At 32.3% G+C, this 21,643-nt stretch overlaps 2 protein-coding genes across 2 annotated transcripts in view; one reads left to right on the top strand and one right to left on the bottom strand.

Moving 5' to 3' along the window:
• Positions 1 to 974: 974 nt before the first annotated feature.
• On the bottom strand, positions 975 to 10,159 carry LOC113521593 (ubiquitin carboxyl-terminal hydrolase 14). Its single transcript, XM_026907169.3, has 11 exons — positions 10,004 to 10,159; positions 8,083 to 8,261; positions 7,615 to 7,722; positions 7,046 to 7,160; positions 6,666 to 6,942; positions 5,613 to 5,769; positions 5,258 to 5,323; positions 4,577 to 4,759; positions 4,316 to 4,427; positions 3,493 to 3,672; positions 975 to 2,595 (listed from the first exon to the last, which is right to left on the bottom strand). The coding sequence occupies exons 1-11, from the start codon at positions 10,017 to 10,019 to the stop codon at positions 2,465 to 2,467; spliced, it is 1,524 nt and encodes a 507-aa protein (XP_026762970.2). The 5' UTR covers positions 10,020 to 10,159; the 3' UTR covers positions 975 to 2,464.
• Positions 10,160 to 11,767: 1,608 nt separating this feature from the next.
• The window catches only part of LOC113521709 (ras-related protein Rab-23), a 38,695-nt gene continuing 28,819 nt past the window's right edge, over positions 11,768 to 21,643 (top strand). Inside the window, exon 1 of the mRNA XM_026907339.3 lies at positions 11,768 to 11,970. The gene's annotated coding sequence lies outside the window, so the exon portion shown is untranslated. The remainder of the gene's footprint in view (positions 11,971 to 21,643) is intronic.

Raw genomic sequence — 21,643 nt, 5'->3', positions numbered from 1 at the left:
ACTCACTGTGTTTTTGCCGTTTCCGACAATTGTTTCGGCTTCATCTTAATCTTTTCCCTGCGCTATCGGTATACGATGACAAGGCACCAGTAATAGATGATAGAGGAAGATGAGGACAGGTCACTCGGTCCATCGTGAAGAATTCGACAAGAATTAATCACGATGGTTTTCAGGGGGAACCGTGTGGAGGTCGACCTGATAGGATGTATTGCTAGCAATGGGACCGTTCCAAATCATTTCTAACAACCCCTTTCCCCCCATTAAATCATATTGGGACAGACTATAGTAAGAATAGAGCTCTCACTACTGTTATCAAACAGTAGCATTACAAACTCTGATAAGTTTAAATTGTGATATTGTTTTTTAAATATTTTACTGAACTAGGTGTTATCTTCTAGTAGTACCTAGCACTAGTTATATATTGGTATACAGGGTGTAAGAGACAGGTTGGCAAAGGCTGAAACAGTGAATTCAGACCATTATTCTGAACTGCAAACCAGTAGACATCCTTTCTGGAAAAATTCAATTTTTTCTCGATTAATTATAATCATGTAATCTATGATATTACGTCATAATATAAAGAAATAATAATATTTTATAGTGAAATATTATAAATATTAAAAACAGCAATGTATTATTCGTATTAAAATTCTACCACGACGCGCGGAATCATTTGTGTACGGTCAACGCCACAAGCGTATGAAAAATACCTACGAAGAAGCGCGCGTTGTAGTTATTACGCATCACGTGGGTCGTAAAATGTCAAATACATTGCGCGGCGTTAAAACTAAATCTGATTCAGACCATTCACCTGAATCAGCTGTTTTCATGTTGGCCAACCTGTCCCTTCCATCCTATATATTGTTATTCATGTCCATGAGGACTTGCGCTTACGATTTCCATTAGACGAGTCACCATCTTGTTTGTCATTACTAATAATATAAATTATGAATTGCCATAAATAAAAAAACAAATCTGTTTATAATCAAATTTATGTGTCGATCCTTGTTTAGTATAATTAGTCTTATAAAATTCAATACATCTTGTATAGAGAACTAAGATATTGACAATTAAATTAAAATGCCCTAAGCAATTAACAGTAGCATTTAAAATGCCAATTTACAAGAATAAATTAACGATCCTAGTCCCCCGTGCGGCTCGACCTTCAACATAATATTAAGTCAACAAATATAGATGGCCCCCGATATTCTAAGGCTCTATTTCAAAATTAAAAATTTTGTTGAGATTTAAAATTAAACCGTATACCCATCAAAAGTAATTTCGTCTTTGGAATAGAATATACATAAGAAATACAAATTAATATAGGAAAACCATCTATTTAGATACATTTGTGCAATTATTTATTTTGCCGGTTTGTGCTAGGACGAGGTATCAGTCAGCTTGTAAATATATAATATTTTCGAAAATGGCGGTAGATTAAAAATGTCATTATCCAAAATTTTTTAAATTTAACTGAATTCAACTCACTTTAAAGGCGTTCTTAGTTTAAATGTATTTGTATGTTATGCGACATTTTGTAAAATTTATACTGTCAGAATGAGCTATCACTAATTTTTATTAAAATTAAAGTATTTTTTGTATTTGTTAACGTTAAGGTTCAGCAAAACATTTTACTAATAAAAACTATGAATGTACACGTTAACTTTATAAAATTAACATCATAATCAAATGATCGAAAAAAAAAGGTATAATTAAATATTTATACATTTTTTCGAAAGTATTTATGGCTTGATTGCAGGACCTCTAAACCATAATTTCCATATAAGAACACATGTCAAGATATAGATAATCAAACAAATATAATAAAAAATATATAATTTTAGTTATCTCTGCTCTAAACAAGTTAATCTCAAGCTATTTATTCATTTCATGTTGTCAGATACCAATATATTTCCATTTTCTAGTTTCATGCGAATTCATGAATTATGTATTTAAAACGTCTATATTTATGAATGCAAACATACTTCAGAGTGTAATATACACTATTAATTTTCAAAAAAGACTGTCCCTGATCTTAATTGAACATACTGAATCTGATTCTATTGCCAGCAACAGAAACGTGACTATGACGATTTGTATACTTTTAGTTATAGTATAATTTTGAAATGCTATTTTATAAGCTTATTTTTTTAAGAGACCTATACCCAGAATGATATGTGAGTTATTTAAATGATCATAATTATTTATATAAAAAAATAAATATTGAAAAGTATTTGAAACACATGTATAAATAATCTTTTAAAAATCTATAATTTCACAATTGTAAAAGCTATTTTTACTTTTTATTTCTATAAAAAAGAAACATCATAACCTAATGCCTACCTCATTTTGTATACAAGACTTTGGTATGGTCCATGAGTGTTTAATTCTGTAAGACAAGTCGCACGGGTGGGACATACATTAAGAAGCGTCAGTCAGCCTTGTGTAGATGCTCATGGCGAGATTACGCGAGCGCTGTGGGAGGGTTCCCGGCGGTGTCGTCGGCCACTTCGGTCACCATGGGCTCCTCGTCTTTCTCTGGGATCTCCAGGATCCTGGGTCCATACAACAGTAGGTACGCGCAATGCCAGTCACCTGTAGTAACAGTCATACTTTATACACAATGTACAAACAAAGAAAAATGAATTTTAAAAAAAATATAGACGGCCAAAAATATCCCAGATGCCAACTATGATTTTTTAAACTATTTAAATAATTTTTGCAAGATTTTGTCACCTTATGACTGCCATAATTATTTATTTTAATCCCTCTAAGAGGTTAATATAAGCCTCCTACGGCGTGGGAGTGCCTTTTTCTACACCTTGATCTTAGTCAAAGGGCTGAATAGTGATAACAGTTCTCACGGGGGGAAAGGGATTGTTAGTAATGGGTTCAAATGAACCCATTGCTAGCAATACGTCCTATCAGGTCGACCTCCACGCGGTTCCCCCTGGATAACCATCGTGGTTAATTCTAGTGGAATTCGTCACGATGGGCTAACTGACCTGCTTTCATTATCATCTATGATTATTACTGATTATTATGATCATTATTACTGATGCTCCGCCAGTGAATTAACACCCATTAAAAAAAAAACATAGTCCTCACATATTACCCAGCTAGCTTGGCAAATTCAAAATGAAAAACACTTAACAATACTCACTAGCCAGCTTGGTATTAAATAGGCAAGAGACCCATTTCAAGTAGAATAATATTAACTTAAAAGTCAGGAAAGTGTGGCAATAAAAAGACTAATTCATTATCATTTGAAATTCGAGTTTAGTTACATCAACGTAAAGCTGAAATTTGTATAATAAAACATATAAACACCACTATCGATATAGTATAATAGCGCTCAAAGCCTGTTAGAGCGTGGCAGCGTTCTAATGTTCCAAGATTTGACTAATACAAGAAAAGTCTTGTCCCTCAGGATAAAGTGCGAAAATAGATGTGTGTTCGGTAAAGGTCATGCAACAAATACGGTGTACCGACCTCCGCCGCTAAGCTTGAGCACCTCCTCCTCGGTGACGGGAGTGACGGTGTCGTCGTCGCAGCGCAGCCAGCCGTCGCCGCGCGCCACCCATGCCACGTAATGGCCCGACGAGGACGAGCGCCCGCGGTGCGTCAGTACGGCCTGCAGCCGATAGTAGCCGCTGTTATTGCTGCCCACATCTGCGACACACAATGCTGACTTAATTCTGTTATATAAATTAACATAATATTAACGCCATTCAGGACAACCTTTATAGCATCCCTTTAGCAACAATATCTGGTGAATTAGTCACGATGAGCCAACTGATCTGATTTCATTCTCACCTATCATTTCTAATCAGTATCACGCCAGCGCATACTGATAACACAAAAAAAGCCACTACATTAAATATTTTTATAACAGAATATCAGTGCTTTGCTTTTTGAGGGCGAAGCAATAAGCTGAGTTGTGGCCATTTTGTATTGCTATGGCACACTCACAAACGAAAATTGTGTTTAGCTTTGTGTATTTTTTTTTTCTCATTTATGTTATCTCGCTTTTTTTGTATATGTATGTTGTAATTTGTGTGCTGTAAGTAATGCAAATAAATTATCTATCTATCTATTATTTATATTATTAAATTTAATAGATAATTAATTTTATTTATAAAATTAAATAAAAAACTAATCATTCTTATATTCTGTTGCATGAATTAATATTACCACTAACTTTATCTAGCTGCCACTAATAAAAACATTTCTCTGTAGTTTATGGTCCTTGCATTCCAAAACCTAATTCTTATATATATAAATATTAATAGAATTAAAATTATGAATATCTAACCATTTTCAAACCAATATGGCATAACTGTCTTCTTTTTATTCTCCTTTTTACTGTCCCCATGATTCTTATTTCTGGCACTTAGCGACGTTTCTACTGTGGCATCATCCAACTCCTGTAAAATTAGAAATATTAATTAAAATGTACAATTGAGACAATTTTAGAACGTAATAAATAAATTACAAGATAATCTTTTCAGGCCATTTTTTTTTATTTTTACCAGCATATGGATATACTAATTACTGTTTATTGTATTTCATTCACCTTAAACTTCGTCCTCATGGGTGTGAGCCTCTCCTGCAGCTCAGGTGAACACAGCTCGTACACGTCCAAGTCCATGGGAAACTTTACATCCTTCAAGATCTTGGCATTAATCGACTCCTTTTCCTTGTAGTAGAAGCGCACAAATTGCACCGTGAGGTACGCTGGCAGCCGACTGATTTTACTCTACAATTACAAGTATCATTTTAATTTTAAAGACTTAACATAATAAGTATTTTGGTATTCGTGCCTTGCAAATACACTGCCATATCTTATCCCACCCACATACATTCCTATCTTATTCAGATTGGATAGCTTTTAACATCAATATAAGGTTTATAATTTATCATCTTTATCCCATTAATATAATAAGAGCAAAAGTAACAATACATGGAGAGCCGTTTGTTATTCTTTCACACAAAACTATTGAATAATTTGTATGAAATTTGGTACACAGATAGGTTATATCGTAACTACATACACACTACTCTACAGGATACCTTATTTACTGATTCACGTGGGCGTAGCCACGGACTATAGCTAGTAGTGAATATAAAAATAGCATAAAATTATATACAGAGTGAAAATTAAATAACTATTGGGCATTTAAAACTATTAGTGTGATATATAAACATTATGACTAAAATAACATAAATAGGTACTGCATGCATTATATACACTTACCGTTTTTGTATAAATAGCATCTCTTCCTAATGTTTGCGACATTTTCGTAATTTGTTCTGACATTTTCTGTAACAAAAAAAATTTGTTCACGTCACATAAAATGAGTGCTAATTTATGCTTAATGTATTCATCAGCCGTATCTTGAATTTATCAAATATCAGAGGTTTCCCTCTGGACAAGAGAAAAAATTCATTTTTAAATAATGTATACACTGCAGCACACACAATTTAGAACAACACATCTCCGGCATTTAATTTCTTTTCATTCGACTTTATTAACATACTGAATTTGAAATTGAATGCATTTATTTAACATTTGTCTATGACAAAAACATGTTATATAAAATATTGCTTACCGATCTCAGACCAGATTGTAGGTATTTGACATCTTGGGAGATAAAGCAAGACAATTGTAGGAACGACTCGGTACTACGAGACGGCGACTCATCGGCCTCTGAGCAGACTAACTCAACATCTAGTGTTCCACCGAAGTACTGCTCTATAACTGATGTTCTGGAAAAAAAAATTATTTGACTTCGTATATATAACTAAGGTACACATGGTGGACATAAACACTTACAGGTATTGTTTACCAGTTAACCATGGGGCAAATAGAGAAGTTTGGTCCGCCACCAAACTTCTTATACTATTATAAAATAAAATGGAAACTATATAACACCACATTACTATAAAGTATCAAACATATATAATACATAGATAATTGCATAAATATAGATAAATAGATATGATTGAAAATAACTTTAAACATATATGAAAATTTTTTTATTTATAGTCAAATAAATACATAAATCAGATGATAAAAAAATACTACCAACGGTTTAAATAGTGACAATAGAAAGAAATCAAATGGAGAATATAAGTAGTAAGTATATAAGTAGAGAATTAAGTTTGGAGAAAATTGTGATAATGAGTACATAGTTTTTGTTTGAAAGCGAATTGTTAACGATGGGCCGACTGACCTGAGGGCCTACCATGAAATGTTTTCCGAAATTTCGGAGCCAAACGAAACACAAATTTGATGTTAAAATTACATAATATGCTATTTGGAAATATTAAAAATGTTAAAATATTGTTCCTTTGGACTTTTATGACAGGATATATAACGAACGAAATGTTAAACTTCATTTATTGGTCCAATTTTAGTATAAACAAAAACACGAAATTGAGTCCGAAATTTCGGAATTTCATTTCATGGTAAAAAAAGATGATTAAAGCTTCATCCATCATTAATTACGTCGGGGCAACATATTTTTTTAGTACGTTTGTTCCGTTGTGAAACAGGCTAAGGTCGTAGACCATGCTGCGTAGTATTCAATAATAATTTGTCTAGAATTTTACGTCGGGGCAACAATTTCCACTGTCATCTTATAAAAAAAAAACCAACGGACCTGTCGCTGACGGCGGCCGCGTCGATGGGCGCGGAAGCGGGTGCAGCGGGCAGCCGCTGCTGCAGCGCGCGCACGATCTCGGCCCAGCACTCGGACGCGTCCTGCTGCGCCAGCCCGCCGCCCGCCGCGCGCTCCGCGAACCGCGGCGCCGTCGCGTGCAGCGCCCGCAGCAGCCGCGCCGCCGCGCCCGCGCACGCGCCAGCACCTCCTCCCTCCAGTGCGCCCATCGTCTCGCTCAGCGCCGATGTCAGCTCGCCCGCCGTACCGCCTCCAGACGCTGCAAACCGATTAGTGGTCACAAAAAGTTCTGTGTAGTTTAGTTTATATTCAGGGACAATAACAGTGTCCCTAAAAATAAATATAAAAGAAATCGTACTTACATTTGTCATAACTAAGTAGAGCATTCTTCAGTTCTGGCACAGTCTTGAGACACTGAACAGTTGCATTCATATAACATGTATTCCCTAAATTGATCAGTCCCTCTGGTAAATCCAACTGTAACAATTAAAACAATTTATATTTACTTATTAATACATTGCTACCACTACAGAAATTAATTAGTCATAAGAACTTCTGCAAAATGTTACCTAATTCAGTAAAATATATACTATTAGTGGCATGTTCTGGCTTCACATTAGTAAGTAAAAAATATTATATAACTATAATGTGTTTTTTTTTTTAAATCGGTTGATTTGTTTTTGAGTTTATCCATTACAAACAAACATACAAAAATCAAATCTTTCCTCTTTATAGTATTTAACTAGAGAGTGGCCATATTTATGATAATGTTAGTTAGATATGAACTTATGACCTTTGAGGTTTATAAGTATTATTAATTTATCTCAACTTTAATGAAAACACATGAGTATTTCAATGTACTTGTACAGTTAGATTATGATAAAAACACTGTATGTCATTAGTACCAAAGTAAATGCTAAACAAAACTTACAGCAGTAGCCAATTCAGACTCATTCATATCTTCCACAAACTTAGTCTTCTCCACAGGAGCTGAAGGTACATCTTCTTCTTTGCTGCCCATCACTAATACCAATGCATTCTATAAGAAATATTTAAAATAAGATAATATTAACCTATTGGATATAACACATATAAATATAATAATGTCAATAAAACTTGCATTGAGAAATAGAAACAAAAAACATAGAAATTATACACATAGATATGTTCGCGCGCTCATTGGCTAGCATTCAAAGATTGCAACACCAAGTTGATACAATATACATTAAGATGTCCTTGTCTATTGGTTTCAGAATGTAAGTTCTCTAAGAAGTCTGTGGATGACAGTTACCACTTTCATTAGGTGCCCTCAGCTTTGTCATTCTTAGTAGTATACAAAAGGATAATAATATGCCCACATTCAAAGTACAAAATACATTTCAAAAATGACAAGACTTACATTAGTCAATTTGAAGTTAGCCCAAGAATCGTCCCTCAATGTGACACCTTTACACACCACTTTCTGCCTCTCAGGTTGCACTCCGGTGAGGGCAAATATCTGTGCTTTGAACACGACTGGATCATCCTCTGTGTTCACCTCCACACCAGGATATGTCTCTTTGCCCCACTTCACTTTTACTGTTTAACAATAAAACCATAATAAGTATTGTTAAAAATTGTAAATTAAATATTTTACCCGTCAACAATTTCACTATAAATACAGTGAAAACTTTATATAGTGAAATTGAAGGGCCAGGTATTTTAATGCATTAAGAGTTTTCATTAAACAGAGTAAAAACAATATAATTTAATGAATAAATACATTTAATTTTGACTAAATTTAATAAATAAAAAAATTACATAACCAAGTTATAATCAGTAATCTTTGTTTGTGGTTTTTTACTATGCCAGTATTTTAATTGTATTTTATTGATATCTTGCAATATAGTGAGATCATCTTTGTTAAATAAAAAATTTTTTTTCTGAAAAGTACCATATATTAATACTCTGTGACAATATTGTGTTTGAAGGTCAGTGAAACTAATGTTTATCAGAGTCTAAATAATGATGTATTGTTTCGCTATTGAGAGTGGTTGCAACGCTATAGTGTTTCAATACAAGGGTAACAATGTAAACCAAACAAACCTTAGCAATTTTTACATTTTAAGGAATTTTTCATTAAATAGAAGTTTGCTATATAGAGCTGTATACTGCCAGTAAGATTAACCAGAAGTTCCTATATGTTAATAGCTCTAACTTTATCAGAACTGGGTTTTTCACGTACATAAAATTTTACTATTATGCCCTTTCCACAGTCTTACTTTTGACAACTTAATAAATCAGTTTTTAAAACATTTATATAAACATTGAACTTGGAAATCATATATCAGAGTCTCCATAAAATTATTAACTCCTATTAAAGTATTATAATAATTTAACATATAAATATACAAATTAATATTTTATACATAATATTTTGTGTTTTTGTTGCTCATGTAACATAACCATAACATTTTTATTTTTTATTTCATGCATGTATTAACAAAAAATATTTTGGCATTATTTCAACTATTTCAAGCGTAATTATGAGTCTCTTCTTATCCTGCTAAAAGAATGAGTCAAATTTTCCACACAATATTATGATGAGTAATTACCATTATTTAGCAAGTCTACTTATCAAAGTGTCCACTACAAATTGTTGAAATTGTGACAAAATTAATATAACACCAACAAACAATTGAAAAAATATGTTCTGTACAGGTGAATATATTGTATATTCACATTTTTTAGTATTTTATTTTATGCAAATATAAGAAAATACAAGCAAATTGTGACCCTCCTCTTTATGTAATTAAGAAACAGATTAAAAATGCAATAATTACATCAGCATTTACATTACATTATGTTGGAGACCAATATTTTAATTTTATTATTGTACCTTAATGTAAACAAAACATCACAATGTAAGATTATGTATTTAATTATTAGAGTAAAATATTATTGAACAAATTATGTAATATTTAATACATTTATTAACCATATTAAAATGATTTGATTTGACAATAAAAGGGATAGGAGTATTTATTTATTTTTTTATTTGACAGCTGCAGTCAGGCCTTGATCCAGTATCAATATAAGAAAAAACTAGTACCGGTGAATGCGGTCAACATGACGTAGCAGATTTGTGTTACAGAATAATGGAAGGCAGTATGTTTATTTATATAAAAGCTATATTTTAAAAAAAATATTTGATTACACAAACAAATTGTTATTTATCTCCAGCTTGAAAATAAATTGTTGACGTTTAAAAACATTTCTAACCTTAAAATAAATGTGATATGAATTTGCAATGTCATAGACAGATATTACGAATATCTTACCTGAAACCTTCGGCATATTTGAGGATCTCCAAATACCACTTATTTGAGAAAAACAAATAGAAAATCTAAAAAGTTTTGAAAATGAAAGTCACGATACGCATCCGTAATCCGGTAGTGAGACTAAAAGACAATGACACATTTGACAGATATCTGACGTTACTGAGAGAAATGTCATGATCATGACATCTGCGGAAATGTTACGTTGACATTATATAAATCAAAATCACTTTTTCACCCAAATTTTATAGGTCGGCTAAAGTGACTATACCGTCTTAACTGAGAAGTAATGTGACATTTCAGAATAATTTCTCAACTTAAGGAACCTTAAAAATACCTCATAACCTTTACTTTCGAAGACAAGAGTAACAACAATATTACTCATGTAATTTACTTTCAAAGTATTTCGAATAATTTAATTCTCCTAGTAAACCGGTACCAATTTTATAATTTACCATCCTTAACTGTCAATAACCGCATTTTATTGGATATTAACTGAACATTTGTTTTTTAACCGCTAATAACGACTTTTTAATATAAATATACAAGAGATTCTTAAGATCTCTTTGCCCATTGTTAATTTTAGAGGTCTATCTTAGTCTAAATATTTCTGCGGAAATGATATAATATCTTGTTGTACATATAAATATCGAGTTAAATAGTGGCAAAGCCTGTTATTTTGGTTTAAAAATTAAACTATTGAACCAATTTTTATAAAATTTCTATGATCGCTATCTAAGAGAATATCTTTTGAGCATAATCTAAGCTTTTGAGATTTTTTTTTTTTAATTTGATTTACAAACGACGGAATTATGAAGTAACATAAGAAATTTCAACCGAATTAAGAAATTTCTTCTTTTTTAGATCAATTGAAAAAAAAGTATCAAAAATGCTTAACGATGTCCTATTATTGTAATTAATCTCAAAGAACTTTTAGTCTCAAAGAACATGCTCGCTATATAGTAGTTTTAAGCAATCCGAGCACTGGCTGGCAAGTGGGAATATTGAGGTTGGTTCCTTTTTCGATCAAAAGTTCAGTATAACACAGCCAGCATCTTTGGATTGAAACATTACTCTAAAGCCTTCTATTTTGGATTTGTAAACGTTTAAATTTTAATTAGTTGTAGATATTGTATAATTAAATTTATTAGTAAGATACCGCCAATACCGCCACAAAAAAAAACCTTTTGTGCAAAACTACCAAAAACCATAGCAAAACTAAATAGGCGCGTACAAAGCCGTTTCAGAGAAGTCGGCTTATATAATGAGCTACTAGCCGAAGTTTTTTTTAGACTGAATCTAAGACTGAAACATGGGGTTCTTTAAAAATGGCATACCTAATTAGACAATAAGATTTCGTCAGGATCCACGACGTGCGTGATTAGTCCTGGAGTCACATCTAAAAGCTACGGTAACCATTTACAAACGTAGTTAAACTAAGCACTGTAATTAAGTATATATACCTACCTACCTAATTCCATCAACATTACTTTTATACCTGACTGACTAACTACTCTACTACAGATTGGCTGGTAGAGAATGTTACTAGTATTAAATCCGCCTATTGTACTCTATTTTCTTTTAATCAATAGAGTTATATAAATAAATAAATAAAATATCTTTTCTAATATGATTACAAATTAAATTTTCCAAAGGATTCAATAGCAATTTTCTCATGTGACCAACGTGTCCCCCGCGCTAACTACACGTTCGATGAACTCGAAGCCTGCGCAAGCGCCGCGTATGCCGACACCTCCACCACCTCACAGCTCTACCTACCAGTCTCTCTGCACACTCCGTTGTGACCATACGCCATCGATGTTAACGTGCAACTTTCTAACGACGATAATAATATAGTAAAACTTCATTAGTGCGTGCCAGTGAAGTGATCATCTTGTGTCAATAAATTTGATGTTATTAACTCTTCATAAGGGATGACATTATTTGCTGTTGGACTTCGCAAGCTCGCTGTAAGTTAGCAACTTTGTGGTTTCTAATAGTTCAGTTGAAAGTTATGATCAATAATATTCATCCATAAACATAATTTCACACCGGCTGTCCTGTAGCATCTATCGGTTAAATTGTAAAACTCCTCTACTTTGTAAAATATACTTTTCTAAAGCTACTAAATAGATTAAAAGTAATAAACCTGCTATCTAGATATTAACACAAATTAATTTTATAATCCTTATTATTTCTAAATTATCGTTTCCTGTATCCCAACTTACTTAGGTATGTCCTATGTATTAAGTAGATGAAACATATCTTCTTAGTATATTAAATATTAATCAATCCAAGTATATACCAGTAAACAGCAACTCTTGATAATAAAAATAACCCCTATTTTAGTGTTATTCCATTTTGGATAATATATTCCATGATAAAAAAAAATAAAAACTTATTTATTGTCTATATGTACGAGTTTGTCGTAGTTTAATTGTAAATACTTTTACAATTAAACTAACTTAATTATGACAAATACCAGCTATATACTTAAGTAAAAATATAAATCAGGATTAATCATATCGAAGGATTTCGAGATCACGCATCTAAAGTGGACAAATCCAACCGGCATATCTTATTTACGCCCTTTGAATACAAACCACTTGGAACAGTATTTGCAAAGCTGATGTTGTTTTCCAAGAGTTTTTGCTGCGGTGCGCAGTGCGGTCGGTACCGCATAAGGAATTCATAATGGTGGGTTAAGGATTCATCTACCTGACGATAATGACTCCGCGGCAAGTCGTCTAAGTATTGAAACAATTTACATCTATATTTATAAAACATACAGTTATTTTTAACGCTGTAACAGTTAGATAATTGTGATCCAAAAATATCGACAACAGCAATCCATCTACACTTGAATGCAACCAACAGTTTGCAATATTCGAAGAGAATATTTTTTTATAACATCAAAATAAATGTTACCAATTCAACTGGATCGCTCGCCGTCAAATTACTTGTGGTTTTTGTGATCTCATCTGATAATTCGACGTTTGTCGAACCAAACTGTAACCTGCGGGTTTAAATGTAAGTAACCGAGGAAGACCATGAGCCGCTTGAAAGCTAGGAATATGATACAACAAAAGAAATTAATACTATTTTATTTACAAGATCCTGTCATTTGATAATATAATGATAGATCGATTTCAGCACATTGTACCTAAAAACCTAAGTTTCAGTGCTTAACTTATGCAGCATCAAAATAGGTAAAATGGGTATGTGACAGTTTATAATATTTTTGAAAAGGTTTAAGATTTTTTTATTCGTCACCACTACAAGTTACTAATTAGAAGTCTGAGTAATATTCTTGAATAGTATTACTCCCTAGATAAGAAGGTAATTTGTCATTCATTTAGTTACATCATGATGGAAAATGCGCTTTTGTGGAAATGACTTTGTAAAAGTAGGTCCCATTATCTCTAACGAAGTTAATAGATATAAATATATTAATTTAAAATTGCTAATATATTTATTACTCAAGAAAATACTATAAGAAAAAGAATTTAACTTATATTACTTAGAACAAATCTTATTAAAAGTATGTACACTTGACTTTTTAAACAATATTCTGTAATAAATATATGTTATTTTATGTCAAATTTTAAAAGGGTAATCGTCAAACATTATTTTTAATATCATAAAAAAGTATAAAAAAAAACAGAGAACATAATTTTAGAATCTATAATATTTTAATTGATAATGAAGAATCATACTAAAGAACACTGTATGGTATACATACCGCATAATTACTTAGTTCATCTTCATAAATATCTCGCATTACCCTTCTGTCTTAGTGCCGAGCTCCAGTTAATTTGTTAAATTGGCTTCCAAGTGTACGTATCCCGAAGGTCGTTTGTATCCTCACGTGGCACCTGCTCGAGTCAACAGTTCGTTTCCTCCCCAACCAGTTCCGTAATCAACAGGTTTTTAGTTGCCATGAAACTGTAATTATAGAACTACACCTGATACTTTCTCACTTATTAAAGCAAGTCTATCTCGATACGTTACGAGCGCGTACCGTTTTTGTGACACATGAATTCTATTCATCACGACATCGACTAAACGAGGTGAAAATCGTAAATCGTATAAGAAATGTACAATTCTTCAAATGAGCGACTTAATTCACTTTCAAATCTTTGTACGAGACTAACTCGTCTATAAAATTATTCTTTGCGCGGCCACTTTAAGTGGAAGGAATGCTAATTAAACATGTTTTTTATTTGTGCAACCATAAATTTTGTGGAGTATCTCGATTGTGGTGGTATTAAAATTGTAACATTGTATTTAGGTTGCGACTCGTTAGCGGGCCAACAAATCTATAACAAAGTTTTACTTTAAAGTTTCATACATTCTAACTATTATATTTCGGTTTGAGGTCATATACAATGTGCAATGCGTTACATTTATTGTCTACCATTAATATTTATATTCACGTTAGTTATTATTTTTTGCTACAATGTAAAACTATAACTCTTATCAATGTATACAATTTAAACGAAGGAAGCGAATACATTTTTCGGTATAAAAAATAGCTGTTGTCCTTCTCCGTCCCCATATTCATATATTTTTTTCTTTTTTTATTTATTTATTTCAAGTAAACAGTTACATAGACAATAAATATTCTTGGTGCCGTGAAACTACTTTGCAGTTTGTCTGTTGTGTTGTCAGTATAATACTATTGTATTATACTTTGTTATATGATTGAACAATTTTTTTTTAATGGATGATAATGGAATGGTAACCCCACCCGCGCTATCGGTATGCACCGGCGGGGCACCAATGAAGGATGATAGGTGAGGATGAAGCAGGTCAGTTAGCCCATCGTGACGAATTCAACAAGAATTGTTCACGATGGTTTCCAGGGGGAACCACGTGGAGGTCGACCATTAGGTATATTGCTAGCAATGGGACTGTCAAACTCCATTGCTAACAATCCTTTTCCCCCTTGATTGAACAATTAAATTGAATCATGTAAATAAACAAACAAATACTCACTTTTATTTGAATGAACGCAACTACGCAAAATTTGCAATAATTTGCTCAGTGAGTTTTATGTGATGCTAGTATAAAAAAAAGACAGGTATATGTCTATATAGTCATAATTTCAACAAAAATTGATAATGAGATAGATTGTAAGTAATTTGATGGTCAAGCGAACTCAATATTATGCAACTATGTAGCACAGGGACTCTGCCATTTAACAAATTTATAAGATACGTCTATGGTTGATAAAAATAATAAATTATTTTTTTTTTTCTACACAAACATTAGCAACTGATCTGCATAGGTGTGCCGTTCTAATGATGCTTAGTTAATCTGCAATAAAACATACGCTCACGACGCCACGATATTTACTTACCTCTTATTTCTACGTTAATGGTTTTAGGCTTCTCACCTCGTTTCTCTTAATAGGTTTTAGTTTATTTTTTAATTCACTACTGGGAGTGGCGAATAAGCTGAAAAAGTAACAAGATGCAACAAAGTCGCAAAGAATTCGCCTGTTAAGTTACCCATATTTATTTCAAACTACAAAGAACCATTTAGTATTGTTATATTTATTTATTTAATCTTTGTGTATAATAAACTATTACAATTAAAATAATCGTAATAAGACATATTATAATTAAACCGATACAATTGTATAGGCTACATGCCAAAAAACAATACATTGAAATCGATCCATAGGCGCCTATCTCTTAATCTATTATTTTAATTTGACCATCATATCAGCCGTTAACTTTCCATTGCTGAACATGGGCCTTCCCCTAATGGAGGGTTTTGCCTGTAGCTTTGCGAGCGGGTTGACAACCGCAGTTTGGTTTCCTTAGTCGCCTCTTACGACACTCACGAGAAAGTAAGGGGTGACATTCTATGCACTCGCTCTTGATATTTTACATATTTTGATAGTTTTGCAAAATTACTGTTATATGAGTCATCGTAAACTAAATTTATAATAATTTTTACTTTATTCTATTAGAAATTGAGTTCATTTTATTCTTTAAAAAAGAAGTTTTGCTGTGATATCAAAATTTTATTATAATAATAATTATAATAAATAATAATACCATTATGAACTAATTTTTAACAGCTTTAGGTGAAAATTATTATAATTTTATTATTTTTTATTATTATTGATTAGTCTATGGTGGTCAATAAAACTGTAATTTTGCGAAAATATTAAATTAAAAGATTAAAAGATAAATTTCGAACAATTGCACCTCAGAATCGGCCCTCTGTTCCATATTTTAAACACATCAGCACAAGTGTTTTATTACTGGTATATAACGTTGTAACAGACGGTCAGACAAAGTCGCTTATGATGTTTCATTACAATATTTTGGTACAGAACTAAAAAAATTACCGCATTGTAATTATCAAAATTAGGCCTTTACAATTAGTTCGACCGTGTGCAAGTTTTGGTGACGTCATATTATTTTTCAGGAATGAATTTAGAATATATAGATAACAAAACGTTACTCTGCCTCTCTGCATATTTTATACGAATCGATCTAGTATTTTAGTCATAAAAATGTAGCAACACATATGAATCACTCACTTTCGCATTTATAATGTTAGTGAGGCAAAGATTCCATATGCGGAAACCTGTCGTTTTCTGACAGAATAAAAAATATATGATGTTTCCTCCAAAAGAGATAAAACCTGTTCGCTCGTAACGTCAGTAGGTATGTAAGTTTTAGATTCACTTTAGATATTTCGTATCTGATATCTTGTTTCCTAACCTGCGGATTTGTTTAAAACTAGCTTATGTCTGCAACTTTGTGCATATAGATTTTGAAAGTAGATAACTGCATTTATAAAATACAAGTGTACACCAGTTTTTAACTTAGATCTTTAGGAACACCACTGTGAAAATCACATTCATTTCAGTGCGGTGGTTTCGCATAATACTAAAACAAATATAGAGTTTGTCTGTTCAGAAAACAAAAACTTAAAAAATATTGTTTTAAATTCTATTGATCTTATTAAGAGCTCTCATATTATTTTTTATTAAATATTATATTCATCATCATCAAATTAGCTTTTAACTGTCCACTGATAAACATATGGCCTTTTTGAAGGATTTTGCCAGTAGTTGCCATGCCTAGCGGGCGGATTGGCAACCGCAGTTATCCCTTTGATGATGTTTTAAGAAAGATGCTGCTGCCCATTGTCCATGCTATTAAGTTCCCTTAGTCGCCTTTGATGATATATACGGGGAAGGAAGAGATTGTCCATTTTATGTCAAGACCGCACGGCAATATTATATTAGTAAGAAAAAATTGATAATAATTAAATCGTTTAAATATTACAAAGAATAATTATTTATTTATAAAAACTAAAACCTTCTACAAGTATATTTTAACTATTACACATTGTCACTTTCTTTCAAATAGAAAATTTAGTGTAAAAGAAAACAGTTCAAAAGTTAAAATAAATTTATAAGAGATTTGACGTTTTTGTGAGTAAGAAGGTTAGTGTGTAAATGTAAAAATAAGAATTTATGTATAAATGCTAATAAATATATATGATAACTAGATACTTAGTACAAAAAAATATTTACATTATAACATCAAGTTCATAGAACTTATTGATGCATCAGAATTCGTTGTTAATTTAATCGAGTAGCTGTCTGCTAGGCATAAAGAGTTTGTACATACATATTTGTCACGCCCATCTCCCACCGGGGCAGGCAGAAGTAATTGAAAGGTATAAAGAATTTGTACCTTACTACAATTGAGTTACGGTTGTAAATCTATGAGCATTGCAGTCCGCTAGAGGAAATTATTAAAGCTTTATAACGAATGTATGTAATAGTTCAAATTCGGCACTCTCCCGATGGGTCGTTGTCCACAGCCCGCCGTGTCACGGTTCGTGCGCAGGCGCGGCAGCGCGCGGCACCCACGCATTGCACTACTTTGGTTTTGATAATTATTTGTCTTATATTATATTTAATTATATTCAATAACTTTGGCAAATATATTAAGTAGTGCATTAGAGAAACAAATAAGTAAGCACTTGCAAATCAATTAGTGATTTGCAAACTAAATTCGACCACCTTATATTTCTGTTTAGATAGATTACATATGACAAATTTGTAATATTTTTTTGTATAGTAGTTATAACTATCGTAACTATATAAGTTACGATTTCACCTGCGTGAATCAGTAAGCAAATAAAATAGTCTATGTGCTAAGTTAGAATATAACCTACTCGTGTACCATATTGCATTCAAATCTGCTCAGTAGGCTTTGCGTAAAAGAGTAACATCCATTTATCCATCCATCGTTATAAACTTTCGTATTAATAATATTATTATTAATTCTATTCTGCTTTATTTTTATATCTATTATTAAATATGAAAGTTTATCATCATACAGACTAGTCTGTTTCAATAGAATTAAATGAAAATCCAACTGACCCGTGAGATTACTCTTGAAATAAATCCCAATAGATTGATATTGGAATTAAAATATTTCACACTTTCGAATTGCAATACTCGCGACATAACAGTTCCATACTGTTCTCATTGCATCTGACAGTGCAGCTTGCTAACGCAAACTGTTGCAAACCTAACTCAACTTTAATTTAATTCCTAATTGTTATTTCATGAGTGTAATACAAAATTGTCATTGACATTGGATTGAACTGATATCTATATTAGATCAAAGAGTAACTCTCCCTGCTAATCATGCGACTGTATCGGTGTTACTATTTCCACTTCTTATTGTACGAACACTGCCGGCTGGTAATTAATGCTCCTTTCCACTCTGTTTGCTGGAAGAGAACTCTTACAGTGATAATTTCAAACTAAACGAATTTACCTTTTCATTGAGTTCTTTTAAAACAAACTATATGTAGTATTTGTTGGTGCTGACAAAAATATTCCTACTAACTGTTTCATTTAATCCGTTAACTATCCACTACTGAACATAGACCTCCCCCTATTGGGGGATTTTTCCAGTACTTGCTACGCTCAGCAGGTAGGTCACCAACCGCAGTAAGGCTTTGATTATGTTTTTAGAGGGACTCTGCTGCCCATCTCTCAATCAATAAGTTCCCTTAGTCATCTCTTACTACATCTACGTGAAAGAAAGGGATGTGAATGTGAATGTGTGAATGTGAAAAGGACTCCATTTTCCGCGCTTAGCCTCTCATTTGGGCCATTGTGCGTATGAGTCGTGGCTAGTGCAGCCAACCTAGCTCCGTCCAGAAGCGCAGAAGCTTCCTGGGTTCTTCACAGGCCTCACGGAGCGACCTCAAGAAAGAAAGGGATAGAACAATCTATGTCGGGACCACACGGTAAATTACCTGTTCATTACTACTAATATATGGAACTTTATATAAAACATTATTCGCGACTGTTATTTTAAACGGGGTAATCCAAACGCATTGTCAACTGATACCGTTGTGATCAACGGAACATTCCACTCGATCACACGTCGCGCAGCGTACAGGAATTTAAAGATGGAATTAGACATAGCGAGGAAGTCCTCGAATTCCTACTCTGACAGGCTGCCTTCAATTTCTATTTAGTGTAATCGCTCTTGCATCTAAATACATTTTTCTATTGCTCGACCTAATTTACAAATAATGTTGTACCTCCTAATACCTGCGTCCATGTTCTTTCCCTGGTTGTTACCTCTTTTTTATTACATTTTAATTATCGACATGGCGGGTAACAAAACTAATACCATATAAGACTAATTTCTATCACCAAGGCAAAATTTACGTATATTATCACGTTTTGAGTCCTATCAGTATCTAACCTATTGATAAATTTATCTTGTTCAAAGTAAATTAGATTTATCCACATCAAAATCCTTGAAGTCATAAAAAGTATTTAAGTAGTTTACTAGCAGTTTATTCATAAAAAATAGATAAATAAAAAAAAATATATCACAGAGATGCGATTATACATACAAAAGACATCAACGCGCGTCACAGTAAAAGTTTTATACGAATTTTTACCTGGGCCCTAAATAATTTTATACCGTTTAAGAAAAAAAACCCTATTTTTGTTTATGCATGTAAAAAAATTAGTGAAAGCATCACATTCGCTTATTAAAAAAAAACCACAAAAATAGTATAAATATTGCTTATAAAGGAAAACAAAAAAAAAGCAATAATACTTCGACTACAATTGGAAACTCCTAGTTTGCCATTATAAGTGGTAAATAAAAAATAAATTTCTTCTTTTTTGATGTACATTAAAAATAAAAGTACGTTTATGTTATTTCCCGCTAGAGTGGTTGAAAGCAACCTGTTTACCGACTGAAGTGGGCCTCGGAGTGGCACCTGCCGCCGCTACATGATTTCACTGCGACTGCGAAATTATTTACATTCCACAGACCGCATATACACGCGGAACACGCGGTATTTACATTTGCAACATTTTAATATAGGAAATCGTGTTGGTCAATTAATACTTTACTATATATATATATATATATATATATATATATATATATATATATATATATATATATATATATATATATATATATATATATATATATATATATATATATATATATATATATATATATATATATATATATATATATATATATGTATCATGTGATCCCGGCATAGATTAGGCAACCACTACCTTTCCCGTGGGTGTTGTAAGAGGCGACTACGGGAAGACGAGGGATAAGCAGCAGCGTTCCTCTAAAAACATTACCAAAGCCTAAATGCAGTTGCCAATCCGCTCGCCAAGCGTAGCTTATATTTAGCAGTGGACAAGTAATGGCTGATGTAGTATTTCATGAACAAAGTAGGAATAGCAGTCCTATTAAATAATTATTTTATTTATTAACTACAATCCACAGTTTAAGGCGATAACATTATGATTATGGTCCATCTGTGTAATAAATTTTGTTCAAATCTGCTTTGGCTGATTAATGGTCGATTAAACGCGATTTTCAACCGACATCAAAAAGAAGGAAGTTCTCAATTCGGTTGTATTTTTTTTATGTTTGTTTCATTAATAAACATTTTACTTTTGCTATATTTTATATCCGAATTAACTGATTAGATCATTATAGTTTCTCCTTCCGATATCAATTAATTTCTCTACAGCTTAAGTTGCAGAAATAGTCATAAAAATATTTGAATAAATATTAAGTATTTATGCAAAAAATTGTGTTTATATTAATTCAATTATTATTATTATTCAATGTAAAGACAAGGTCTAGTTCCAATTTTATTCTATTAATAAGATAATATTGCATGTATTATTGTAAGTTAGTAATTACTAATCTACAAAAATTATTTCGTTTCACATTCTTATGAAAACTATACTATGCCAATAAACTATGCCAATAATACATACATCATTTTTAAATTATATTGCTGACAATATGGCTTTTTTTTAACACCTTGAAACCTTAATCAGACGATATCGTTACATAAAGACATCCAACCAATAAATCGGTTTACGTAATCTCGCATACCACGTATTGGCTTTATTAAAATCATATCTAGTGACGGAGTTACGTATGCGGAAACATTTTAGAAAGACGGAAAACGCGTGGAACATTAGTTGATTCTTATATTTATTGAGCACTGAGTAAAAGTAGAACGTTTCGTGTGGGTGTGTTCGTGTGAACTTTGCTATAAAAGGGTCTTTTGGACAAA

This window comes from Galleria mellonella, unplaced genomic scaffold (assembly GCF_026898425.1).
Source record: "Galleria mellonella isolate WM207_F2 unplaced genomic scaffold, CSIRO_AGI_GalMel_v1 utg63, whole genome shotgun sequence".
NCBI classification, from domain to species: Eukaryota; Metazoa; Arthropoda; class Insecta; order Lepidoptera; family Pyralidae; genus Galleria; species Galleria mellonella.
The sequence above is the reverse complement of the archived record's forward strand: the minus strand, read 5'-3'. Positions and strand labels throughout refer to the sequence as shown.